Below are 12,820 nucleotides of genomic sequence, written 5' to 3' on the forward strand. Positions count from 1 at the left end.
TGTGAGAAGGTCTGAAAACAATTTGGATTGCAAGGCAAGTGTGTGTGAAGATTTGAAGTTTGATCTTTGCCAAATGATGATACCATGTTCATGCCATGTGCAGCCTATGCATTCCTTGTCCAAAATGAATGAATTTGAGCTCTTTGGAAAGGTGAGATCAAGAGGAACAACTTTCATGTTCAACACTTTCTCATTTGGAGTTTGTATCATGAAGAAATTTGAGGTGGAAGTTTGGAAATTTTTGACATATCAAAAATTTTCTAAGTGTCAAGCCATATGTCTCAATATTCCATCTTGCTTAACTTTTTATGTGAGCTTCAAATGAGAAAAGTGTATTCATCAAAGTTGTAGATCTCTCAAATACCTTCAAACCGGTCACCAATTTCATGTCATTTGGATTTGAAATGATAAAGTTATGAATTTTTGAAGTTTGGAAAAATCACTTTATCAATGGTATAGGTCAAAAGTGACTTATAATGTAACCTCATCTCACATGATCAAAAAAGTTGAATTAGCTCTCACTCCAAACATCAAATTTGAATTAGACACATTGAATTTGATTGTGAAACTTGGAAATCTTTCATCTCATAAATATTGAGCAAGTTATGGCCTTGAGAAGTTGACTTTCAAATTAGGGTTTAGACAAAATGACCTATAATGTTTCAACATAGAAAATGATTTTCCAAGAAAAACTAGCTCTAGGTCTCAACATGAAAGTTGTTTGAAATGTCATTTAGAGTAAGTTTTCTCTTGGAATCATTTTCATATGGTGAAATATGTAGGAGATAGGGTCTAGGGAGACCCAGTTTTGATCAGATGAATTCATCTAGCCAACCACCATCAACCAATTTGCTACTCTTCAATTCTCTTGACTTTCTAGGGTCATGGTAGATCATATATGCATAAGATAATGAATTTTGAAGTGTCCCATGAGAAATTTGATCAATTGGTGAGATAGCTTGTTGGAGAAGTTACCCAAAATACCAAGTCAAACTAGGGTTTTCAAGGCAAATCACCCTTAAACTCTTGAAGAAAACTTGATCAATATAATATGTAGGAATCAATGGAACTCATATATGATGCTCATAACCATTCTTGTATCAATTCATGGTTGTGCTCTTTGTCATGAGGGTCTCAAACCCTAGATATGAACTTGATAGATCAATGGAGATCATGCCCTACCTACAAAAGAGTTAGGCAAATACAAAGACATATTTTTGGTATTTTGGTTAGTAAAAATGATAAAATACAAGTATGATACAATCACAAAGTAGTTGGTGATCTCTCCCAAAACAAACCCAATGAAAGAGGGGTAAGGAGGATGCCAATGTATGATCTCAATGCTAATGCTTATGATGAAATTGCATGAGCGATCTTAGGGTCAAAATTAGGGTCTTACAGTTATTTCTTATTAAATTTTTGTTAAAACCAATTCACCAACTTTGAAATTTTTACCACGAACTACGAGGTTTTGATCTCTCGTTTTTATGTTGGTACGTAGGCACAAGTCTGAAGGTCTTGTTAAACACAAAAATATAATTAATGAATTATTTTCTCATCCCCACACTCTATTTTTCTCAAATATCATTTATACCAAAAACACATGCACACATAAAAAAGGGCTCCCTAGGAGTACCTAAGGCACTTTGGATGCTAACACCTTCTCTCTGTGTAACCAACCCCCTTACCTGTAATCGCTGGTATTTTATTAGTTTTGATTTGAAAACTTATTATCTTAGGATTTTGTTCGTACTTTTCCCTTTTCCTTTGGAAACAATAAAAGCGTGGCGGCGACTCTGGTTTTATGGACGTTAAGCTTATTCATAGCTTGATGGTCATGAATTTACCGCTACAGTAGCATGAGGTTGTATGTTGACTATCAACAGATGAACAAGGTGACGATTAAGAATAAACATCCTCTTTCAAGAATCGATGATTTGATGGATCAATTAGTCGGTGCTCGTGTTTTTAGTAAAATTGATTTGCGGTCGGGTTACCATCAAATTTGAGTGAAACCAGAAGATTTTTGAAGACTGTGTTTAGAATGAGATATGGTCACTACAAGTATTCTGGGATGTCGTTTGGTGTGACCAATGCGCCAGGTGTGTTTATGGAGTATATGAATAGGGCTTTTCATCAGTATTTGGATAAGTTCATGGTGGTATTCATTGATGACATTATAATTTATTCAAAGAATGATGAAGAACATGTTGAGCATCTGAGAATTATGTTGGAGTTATGGAAAGAGAAGAAATTATATGCTAAGAAATCTAAGTGTGAGTTTTGGTTAAGAGAAGGGAGTTTTCTTGGTCACATAATTTTTAATAGGGGTATTGTGGTTGATCCTTCGAAGGTTGATGATGTGTTGCAGTTGGAGACTCCGAAGTCTGTTACGAAGATTAAAAGTTTCCTTGGGTTAGTTGGTTATTATCGCAGATTCATATAAGATTTTTCTAAGTTGGCAATGCCTTTGACTCAGTTGACTCGAAAAGGGTCAAACGTATGTGTGGGTTATTGCTTGTGAAGAGAGTTTTGTAGAACTCAAGAAAAAGTTGACGACTACTCCAGTTTTGATTCTGTCAAGTACAACTGAACCTTTTGTCGTGTATTGTGATGCTTCCAAGATAGGTCTAGGTGGTATGTTGATATATAATGGACAAGTTGTGGCTTATGCATCAAGATAACTTAGAGTTCATATGAAGAATTATCCTACGCATGAATTAGAGTTGGTCGTCATTGTGTTAGCACTTAAAATTTGGAGACATTATTTGAAGGTAAAGAAAAAACAAGAAAGGGGTGTTTGAATTGTTTTCACAATAATCAAAAACTTTTGCAACACCACTCACACGAAAGTCAATGCTAACAACACAAGAAATTTATCCTGGTTCGCTTGAAAATAAAAGTTACTCCAGTCCACCCGGCCAAGGTGATTTTGCCTTCAATAAAGACTTAATCCAATAATCTCAATAGATTACAAAATCGTCTAAGAGTTCAACAATCTCTTAGCCCTCTCAAGTCTACAGACTTAAACATGTCACTTGAGGAATATCAACAAATTTAGAGAAGTACAAGTGTTTCCTTAGTGTTTCTAGGTAAGCAGTATAAACATAATTAAGAACATGAATCAATGATCACACTATGAGCAACAACTCTTGTGTGATTACTGAATTTTTTTAATGAAAGTATGTTGAGTATATAGACCAAAGTGTGTTGTCAAATTCTTGTGTATTATTGGTAATCATCACGATGATCCTGAGGCCTTTATATAGTGCTTTAAGATGGTACCGTTTGAGGGAAATTAATGGAGATTTCTTGTCCATTGTGAGACTTAATGACATTAACTTTCTTGTCCTTTCCATAGCAGTCTTGGAGCATAATCCATAATTTCCTTATAGAGATTTGTACCATACTTAGAATACTTATTAATTAAGTTTCTAATTTTGATGAGTCAGATGAGCGTGAATCAGATGATTTGTTGAGCATGAATCAGAGTGAACGGGGTCAGAGTCTTTGGGCAAAAGCTTGTAGTCTTCAAATATTCTCTTAATTGGTCTTCAGATAGTTGTTTGTTGAATAAATTTTAGATAGATGTTTGTTGAATAAACTTCAGATAGATGTTTGTTGAATAGACTTCAGATAGATGTTTGTTGAATAGACTTCAGATAGATGACTTCAGTTAGAGTATCTTCTGATGTTGTCTTGCAGAGTCATCAGATGTAGAGTCTTCAGACATCAGATATGAACTTCAATGTCATATTCTGTATGTGATTCTTCATAAGTGTTTTTGTTCAGATCCATATATGATTTCTTCATTGTTGGATCAGCTTTTCTAGATTGCGTTAGATGCAAGATATTATTTTCCTCAGATTCATTTTTCTTTAGAAACCTGCACACTTAGAGAAAATTATTAGGGTACCAATTTGTTTCATTCTTTGTTATCATCAAAACTTAGAGATATATTGCAGAACCAAAATCTTGTTCTAACAATCTCCCCCTTTTTTATGATGACAAAACTTAGACTTTTGATGAAACAATGGTACTTCACAAGGATACAAATTTAAATGAATCAGAGTCAGATATAGTATTACCCCCTAAGATTGGCTCTCACCAGTTGCTATTCTTTCCGATGCTCTTCTAGAGTCTTGAGAACCATAGGAACTGGATCATATTTTGATGACTCACTTTGAGTCATAGCAACCTCAAATGTCTTCACAGTTTCTTCTACAACTATGCGAGCAGTTTCTTCAGCGTTAACTCTTGCTTTAGCTTTAGCTTCAGCAGCAACAGCTCTTTCCTTAGCTTCTTTTCTGGCCCTTTCTTCAACTTCCTTCATGGCCCGTTCATCAGCTTTTTGCGCCAGACGCGCCTCCAATTTTTCCTCAGCACCTCCGATATAGTCATTTCTGACTTGTTCAGAGGTTCCCTTGAGCTTGACGGCCTTAGATGTCATCCACATGAGAAATCCATTCTAGTGAGTCCTTACTTTAGAAGGATTGTCACTTAGCTAGGATTCTTCAGATAGTTGCCTGAGCCTCGCAACAATGTTCTTTGAGAACTTGAAAAAAAACTCATCTAGGGTTGGAAAGGTTAGGTCAGGTTCAGAGGTCAGAGGAATAGGTTCAGAGGGATTGTGGATGGGTTCATATATGGTTCAGAAGGTTCAGAGATGGGTTCAGAAGGAGGTGGAAGGGTTTCAGAGGGTTTTGAAGTGGGTGCAGAGGGGGTGGTATGGGTTCAGACTTAGTCTGTTCAGATTTCGCTGTGGCTTGAAGTTGCGCAAGAGTGGGGGAGGTTAGGTTAGGGACGTTTGAATGTTCAGAGTTTGAGGTTAGGTCATAGTATGGATGAGAAATGGGAGTAGATGAGGGAGGTGATATAGGTTCATTTAGAAACCTGACATCAGATTCATGGATTGAGGTGGTTGTTAGGTTAAATTTTGGTAGTAGGGGTGAGGATGTGTTTGGTTCAGAAGTGTGGGGTTCTGAAAGAATGGGGATGGAGATGGTTGGTTCAGAGGGAGAGATGATATGTGGTGGTTAGGGTAGGGATGATAGAATTTTCTTAGAACCAAAGCTTAGGGGAGCTTAAGAAATAGGAGACTTACATGGTGCATAGGAGCTCAGAGGCACAAGTTGCTTCTGAGATGCTGAAGATTCTCCCAACTTCTTATTCTTCTTCTTTTTCTTCTTTTCAGATGGCTCTCTCTTCCTCTTCATAAAATTTGGTGTCTGTTCTGGTAGCCAGTCCAAGGTGAACCCAAAGATGTCAATTCCCTGGGCTTCTAGATCTTAAAGATAGTGAGCGATTACCTCTAGTGGATCAATCTTATAGAAGAGATACATCTCATTGGATATTTCCCTATGATCCTTCAGAGCTTCCCAAGAGGTGTCCAAAGTGGGTTTGACTCTGACCTTGTCAATAATCCCCATGCTCTTCAAATTCTTGGCACTCAGAGGCTTGCCCACGTCCCCCGTAACGTCTTCCATCATGTTGATAGAGATGAGATGGTCCACCAAACCACTCTCTATGAGAATGTCAGAAATTAGTCTCCTCAGAGGGATGTAATTTATGTGCTTCATATTGTTCCTGGTATCTCTGACGAGGTCCTTCAGGTATTTGAAAAGGAGGGAGGGATGATGTTGATTGGGCATCAGATCCTGATGATAAAAGAAGTACATCAACTACAACAATATATTTGGGCAACAACCTCATTTCCTTGTGGTCCGAAAAGCAACATCTTATTGTTAGATCCAATAGTGAGGCCAAACATGTGAGTTTTGATCAAGCTATAACATATCTCTTTTGGGTTCAAACCCTCCGTAAAGAATTTTCATCGATGCTAGAATTCATTAATCTTTTGTGACAACTAGTCTGTAGTCTTGTAAGCTCACAATTCTATTATGCATTCAAGGACCAAGCACATAGAGATAAACCTTTTCTTTGTAAGAGAAAAGGTATTAGTCAAGCAACTTTAATTCCTGCATATTTCTAACACTGATCAGTAGGCTGATGCACTCACCAAAGCCCTTGCTTCTACTAGGTTCCTAGCCCTAAAGCACAAACTCAAGGTTTTTGCCTCCCCATGAGTTTGGGAGGGGGTATTAGAGTAAAGCTTAGCATAGTAGTAGTCCTAGTCTTAAGACTAACACCTGTAAATTTGAGTGTACAAAAAATTTGCTATAACAGATCAACTAGTCACTCATATAAGTAACACAGTTATAGTTGATTGTAATCAACTCTTTCAATAATAAAAAGTTAATTACAAACTGAAAATGGAAACCCTAACTAACTATTCTCTTTAATCTAACAACCCCCTTTAAACTTGACAAAACCAAAACGATTATCAGACTTTCATCTTTTCACCGAAACAAACACCTCTAGCATCAAACCATGGAGCTCAAAACAATTCGTAGGCGAAAGAGTGAAACATCTTTAAAAAAAGATGTGAAGTAAGAAAGAAACCATATCAAAAGAGTGGAAAATTGACTTACCTTTCAAGAGAGGTCCCATCAGAACCAAGAACAAAATATAGATGGGAACAAAGAGCAACATAGGCAAAAAAAAAATGCGCATAGTCAAAAATGAAAAATGCAAGATGTGTGATTTATGGATATGTATGAATGGAAAGGAAAGAAAAAGAAAGATACATATTGAAATGCCAATCTAAATATATCTCTGCAATGAAAATGAGGGAGAGGAGATTGAGATAAGATACAAAATAATGTGTGAAAATGCCAGTGTTTAATGTGTGAAAATAATGTATGATACAAGAACAAGATGCAGATGATGCCATGCATCTCGAAAAAAAGAAAACTTACTCGATTCTTATATGAAGATCTTTCCCACATAATTTTGGAGGGAAAAAACTAAAACTATAGAGCAACCAAAACCAATACACAGAGAACTCAAAGATGGAGGAGAAATAAAACAAATTAGAAACTTCGAAAAAACACAGGCAGGGAAGAAGAAACCCAATAATATGTGGAAAGACCAAGAAAGCTTGGAAGAGGCCAAGAAGCACCAGAAGATGGAGGCCAAGATAAACTTGGAGGCAGATCTGCCACCACAAATTCTAGCAGACATGTAGTGAAGCTACAAAGTCCTCTAAACTTTGTTGAAACATACATACACATTATCTTATATTCGCAATCATACTTCCAAACAACATTAAACATAAAATGGTTGGAATTCAAAGTGGCATAACCAACTCAGAACCCAACATTCAGCCTGTGAATTCATTCCACACAAGGTGAGAGACAGTGAGTGGGAATGAGGAGTGGAGAGCTGAGGAAACTCCAAAAAAAAATAGGGAAAGGAAACCTCAGGGAGGAAGCACCATAGTGAGAAGCTCGGTTGACACTAAATAGTTTGCAAGGAAACAAATTTTGTAATATCACAAATTCAAAGACCTGCCAAAATATAATTTGAAAATTTAATTTGCAAATGTCTAACTAAAAACATAAACTTGAAAGCGCTTGCTCCGCCTAAACAAGTTTTACAGCACGAATGCTGTCCAAAAGAGAGAGAAAAAAAAGTTTTAACATCTCCAATGGCTTCCAAGTTCCAACACAATAGCCACTCTCTTCCTAGCCGGTTCTTTCCTCTATCTCCATTTCTATGTTGTATGTTCACCAAAATTTTCCTAGGAAAGGAATGCATTCCTGATTATGAAGAAAGGAGAAAGAAAACATATGCAAGTCTGATGATAGAAAATATTTTCTCAACCTCAAAATGGCTATGATGCATTTATCAAATTATCGCCTTGTTTTGTCTACTCAAAATCAAAGCACTGTGTGTTCTCTGAACACTCCATAAACTCGACAGATGGATGCTTGATAGCTTTTCTCCCAAATCCATCACCAAAAGATCCAAATTCGACTTCATCGTCATCGCTGTCAACAGTATCTGGAGTCACGCGATTCTGATAGCTTCTCAGTTGAATAAGATATACGTTGAAGTAATAGTTCACCATGTCTTTTCTTGTCTTCTTTTGAAAGTATTTGGATGGCTTGTTCCAAAAAGACTTGTTTTGGGAGGGGATATTTAACCCCATTGCATCCTTAAATTTCTTTTCTTCTTCAGCAGTCCATCGAAGTGAAACTTCCTCGCCCATTCGATCAAATCCCCATCGGTAAAATACAGAACCCAATTCAAGTTTCAGTTTCATCCTGTTTTCAGCAATATGAAATCTGACACAGTCAACAGAACCTTGAACATTGCAGCTGCACTTTCCTCGTCTTCCTCTCCCAACAAGATCTGTTTCAGTAGTAGGTTTTGAGTCATCTTGAACCGGGCATACCTGTGTGCCTAACCATTTAGAGTCACTCTCAGAAGCTACACCAGTCCATTCCGGGACCTCCGTTTGGAAACGATGACCGATAGAAACACTCTTTTCACGAGAATCATCACTAGTTGGGTCAGATTTTTCCTTTACGGCTACATCTGGTTCGGCAGTTGATTTTTTCTTTTCGGTTACATCCGGTTTGGCAGCAGATTTTTCCTTTTCGGTGACATCCGATTTGGCAGCAGATTTTTTCTTTTCGGTGACATCCGGTTTGGCAGCAGATTTTTTCTTTTTGGCGACATCCGGTTTGGCAGCAGATTTTTTCTTTTCAGTTACACCGTCTGGTTTGGCAGTTGTTTTCTTCAGAGAACATTTATTTCCGTTACCAGGACATGAATTGCAGCAACTGCAGCGAGATTTAACAGAGATAGGAAGCCTTTCACTACATCTCAATCTCTTGGAACTTTGGTGACCAGGAGCAACAGGATCCTCATACATGGCAGGATGCATCTTCACCTTCTGTAAAGCATACAATTTCAGAAAATTCAGTAAATTTTTTTCCATACAAGACTTTAAGTTAAATATTTTCATCTTTAAGATATTGTTTGCTAGCAAAAGTAATTTTCGATGTTTTGATATGGAAGTCATAAAAATTACAGTGATTCGTTGAAAAATCTACTATGGAGGTTGTAAGAAATTATAGGGATTAAATACTCTCAGAATGTGTGGGTTGGGACTAACTAATCCCTACAAAACCGCAAAACGGCTTGTATGATGAGGATTGCTCCTACTTATAAACACAACATAGGTCATATTTCTAAGCAATGTGGGACTAAACCCACCCCTTCAAACCCAACACAATGACGGTGTTGGAGACTGCAATGAAGGAAAACCAAATGCCGCAATTTAGGCGACTAGGCACGGACTGCAATGAAGGCAGAAATTCCAAGAAATACAGTTCGAACTAGTGCATTTCAGAGTTATCACTCTTTCCCGAGCTTTATGAAAATCCATAAAAGTGACTAATGGAATTTATGTGAATTAATATAGCCGCAAGGAAAATAACAGAACAAAGATGACCTACGATATCATTTCATGGTACTAACCCAATATCTGAAAAAATTATGGATTTTGTCAAAATCATCAGAGTAGTAAGTGATTGCTCTTAAACCAGTAGGTATTTGTTTAAAACACTCAACAACACTATTAGACACGATAGCATTGTTTTCCATGTAGCCAATCATATCATCGGTTAAAGAAGGTCTTGATGAATAGACAAGGCATCACGACATAGCAAGTAAATGTACACTCTCTTTGGAGGAGGCTCAATACCATGGTTATCAAATTAAGATTCAGATCGGGATTCAAATTTGGGTTAGTGGTGATTCATCACAATGAATGTAGGTTCTCATTGTGATCTCTATCCAAAATATAGATGCGGGCATCAAATGGTATCTAATTGATATATGACTCGCATGTATCATAGGATACTGATAACCCGGCTTAATAATGCAGATACAGTTCATAATGGAAATTCTATAATGCAAAAATCTTTTTTCTCACTTGTTAATAAAGATGGATTTTTTTTTCAATGCTTGACCATGATATCTTTCTCATTGTGAAGTGCCTAGGTTAGAGCGGTAAATTTGAGAGCGGTCATTTTATGGACCGAGTCAAAAAATCTATCCGATGTCAAGATTTTGGAATGTGTATATTACTTTAGGAAATAAACAGATGGATTGCATGCGAGTATATATTTATTACGTGAGCAGAATTAAGTACATTGTAATGCTAATCATAAATACAATAAAAAGATAACTAGTCATTCATGTGATGCATAAAATCATTAAATCCATTGAAATTATACCTGGGAAGATGATCCACTGTTTGGTTCAGCATGCTTTTTCACCGAGAGAATGTTTCTTGCCTTCAGCAGTTGAAGGAAAAAGTCCTGACCTCCTTTATAGTCCTTCCACTTTGAAGGTTCTGGTAATGGTTTTGCTGCAGGATCAAACGGATGTTTTGCAATATTCCTCGTCCAGTGTACCATTCCTGATAACGATTCTCGCTTACGTTTGCGAGAATTAAATTCCTCGGCAGAAATTTCCATGCAACAGGCATCCTCCTCCTTAACAGCATTACTAAACATTTTATCATCATCATCACTACCATCAATCTTTTGATTAACCAAATCAATATGCTTGATGATATTACTCGATTTAAACGGGACAAAACGGTCATCTTTGTCCTTTAGATTCGAGCACAAAAGGCTTCGGAACTCTTTCTCTAGATCGAAAGTTTTCGTGAGCCAGCCTTCGAAACCAATCAGATATTTATCATAAATCAATTTAATCGAAGCCAAAAAATGAAATTCCAAACCCAGCTCTACTATAACAGAATCCCACAACCCTTTTCTCGATACCACATCATACCCACCGTTTTCTTTCACAAGAGAGAAAAGTTGGTGTAAATCAACCAATCGACCGTCACCAAGCACCACCGGAACAGGCCTCACATTACCTCCACTACGATCCTCCTTAAGGTAAACCGAAAAAATTTGACAAAACAAAGACTTTTGTTTCGCTTTGTCATAATCAGCGCTATCAACCCGATCCTCCACCAGACAACCACCATTACCACGAAATTCAGCAAACGTTTCAGCTTCAACGCGATCAAGGGAGGACCCGTTTGCCATGAACTTTTAGACTCTCTATACTATACTCCTATGCTAGATGTGTTTGAATTTGAACACAAAAATATAGGAGGCAATAACAAACAATCAAACAAACAAACAAAAAAACAATGTTCTAGGTTGCTCTTATGTATATGTTGATGATACAAACACAGAACAACAATTTACAATGAAAGAAGATCAAGAAATAACATTTACATATACTGATGAAATAGTAATGTAAGAAGTATACAAACAAAATTGACAATAGGGTATGTATGAGCAGATTTACCTAATACATAAAAAAAAAAATGGCGGCAACAACAATGAAACGAAGGGTTTCTCGAACAGTGTGAAAAGACAGATACAATACAATTACATTACAAGATCGAAACTTAAACTGAAACCGAAACCTGACAATGATTGATAATTGATTGTGGCGGTGGTGGTGCTAGGTGGCGCTGCGGTTGAATGAAAAACGCAGGAGAGCTGATTTGGAGATATCATTCAAAAGAATGAAAAATAAATGACAAAAGTGAAAGTGAAAAGATTATGAAAATAAAACCCTCTTCTTTTTCTCAAGGTGTTTTTTTCTCTTGCCTCACAACACAATTTTGTTTTTCTTACATTAAAAACATCAAACAATTTCTTGTTTGTATTTATAATGCTAAATTTTAGGGTTATTAATTAGGTGGGCCAGACACGATTTTAGCCCGGTTCGAAAAAGCCCGATTTAATTATTTCGGATTAAATTTATGATAAATTAAATATTTTATTTTTGTTTTAAAAAGTAAATCGAATTTAAGAAGATATATTGAGTCGTAAAAACTGTTTTGACTCGTAAAAATTACTAATAAGTTTATTATTTTTCAAAAGATTCTTTTATTTTTTATTAAATATATTAAACATTAGGTTTAATATCTTTTTGCTCCCGTATGTTAACCTCAAGGTTCATTTCGGTCCATTAATTTTAAAAAGGTTCATATTGGTCTCTTAACTCTACAAAACGTATCATATTAATCTTTTTAGTCTAATTAACGACAGAAAAACTAAAAAACATGATCGCTAAATTCGTCACTAATTAGACAAAAAAGGGCTAACATGATATATTTTGAAGAGTTAAGGAATCAATATGAACTTTTTTTTAAGTTAAAGGATCAAAATGATCCATGTTGAGCTCCATTGACGATCATTGAGAGATAGGTTAAAGAGATGGTAGAACCAATCCATTGGAAAAAAATTTGACAAAAACCAAAATTTTGAAGAACATGAAGGAGAAACCCCTAACATATAGTGATAAGGGCTTTATCTATGACCAATTTGAGAGCGAAATTATCATCAAAAGTCTTCTGATCCAATTAGTTGATTTCCTTATATGCCAAGAAAATGCAATTTTGTATGCTTCTACTATGAATGAATCATATTTGTTCCTTACAAACAAAAGTTAACATGATATGAGTTAACCCGTTTGCAAGGATTTTTGAGATGATTTTGAACTTGAAATTAGCCATTGAAATTAGCCAAATCTATGGGCCTGAACTTGCCTAAGAGTTTGCATCCTTGATATTAGAAAGGGGTATGATAATTTTGGGGTTGTAATTGGAAGGGTCCATACACTTTTAAAGAATTACAGGATTGCATTGCATGCCTCTTTTTTTATGATGTTCCAATAAGATTGAAAAAACATACCACCAAAGCCATCAGAGCTTGAGGCATTATTCTCGTTGAGATTAAAAACTTTATGAGTAACCTTTTTTATGGAGGGAGGCATTGTAAGCAAGTTGTTCATGATGTTGTTAACAAGGTTTGGGATGAACTCATCAACCATAGACAGATCATGAGATGTATCTGCAAGACAAAAAAAT

At 36.2% G+C, this 12,820-nt stretch overlaps 1 protein-coding gene across 1 annotated transcript; it reads right to left on the bottom strand.

The window, feature by feature from the left end:
* Window positions 1–7,367: 7,367 nt before the first annotated feature.
* On the bottom strand, window positions 7,368–11,569 carry LOC127105471 (AT-rich interactive domain-containing protein 2). The gene is made up of 2 exons (XM_051042658.1): window positions 10,152–11,569; window positions 7,368–8,803 (listed from the first exon to the last, which is right to left on the bottom strand). Exons 1-2 carry the CDS (start codon window positions 10,977–10,979, stop codon window positions 7,772–7,774), a joined length of 1,860 nt encoding a protein of 619 aa, XP_050898615.1. The 5' UTR covers window positions 10,980–11,569; the 3' UTR covers window positions 7,368–7,771.
* Window positions 11,570–12,820: the final 1,251 nt, after the last annotated feature.

This window comes from Lathyrus oleraceus, chromosome 7 (assembly GCF_024323335.1).
Source record: "Lathyrus oleraceus cultivar Zhongwan6 chromosome 7, CAAS_Psat_ZW6_1.0, whole genome shotgun sequence".
NCBI lineage: Eukaryota > Viridiplantae > Streptophyta > Magnoliopsida > Fabales > Fabaceae > Lathyrus > Lathyrus oleraceus.

Bases quoted from the DNA above. Each gene is read 5' to 3' on its own strand.
- LOC127105471 (XM_051042658.1), bottom strand. From the start codon at position 10,979: ATGGCAAACGGGTCCTCCCTTGATCGCGTTGAAGCTGAAACGTTTGCT. The intron at 8,804-10,151 runs GTATAATTTCAA...TATGCTTTACAG, and splicing joins ACAGTGGATCATCTTCCCAG to AAGGTGAAGATGCATCCTGC.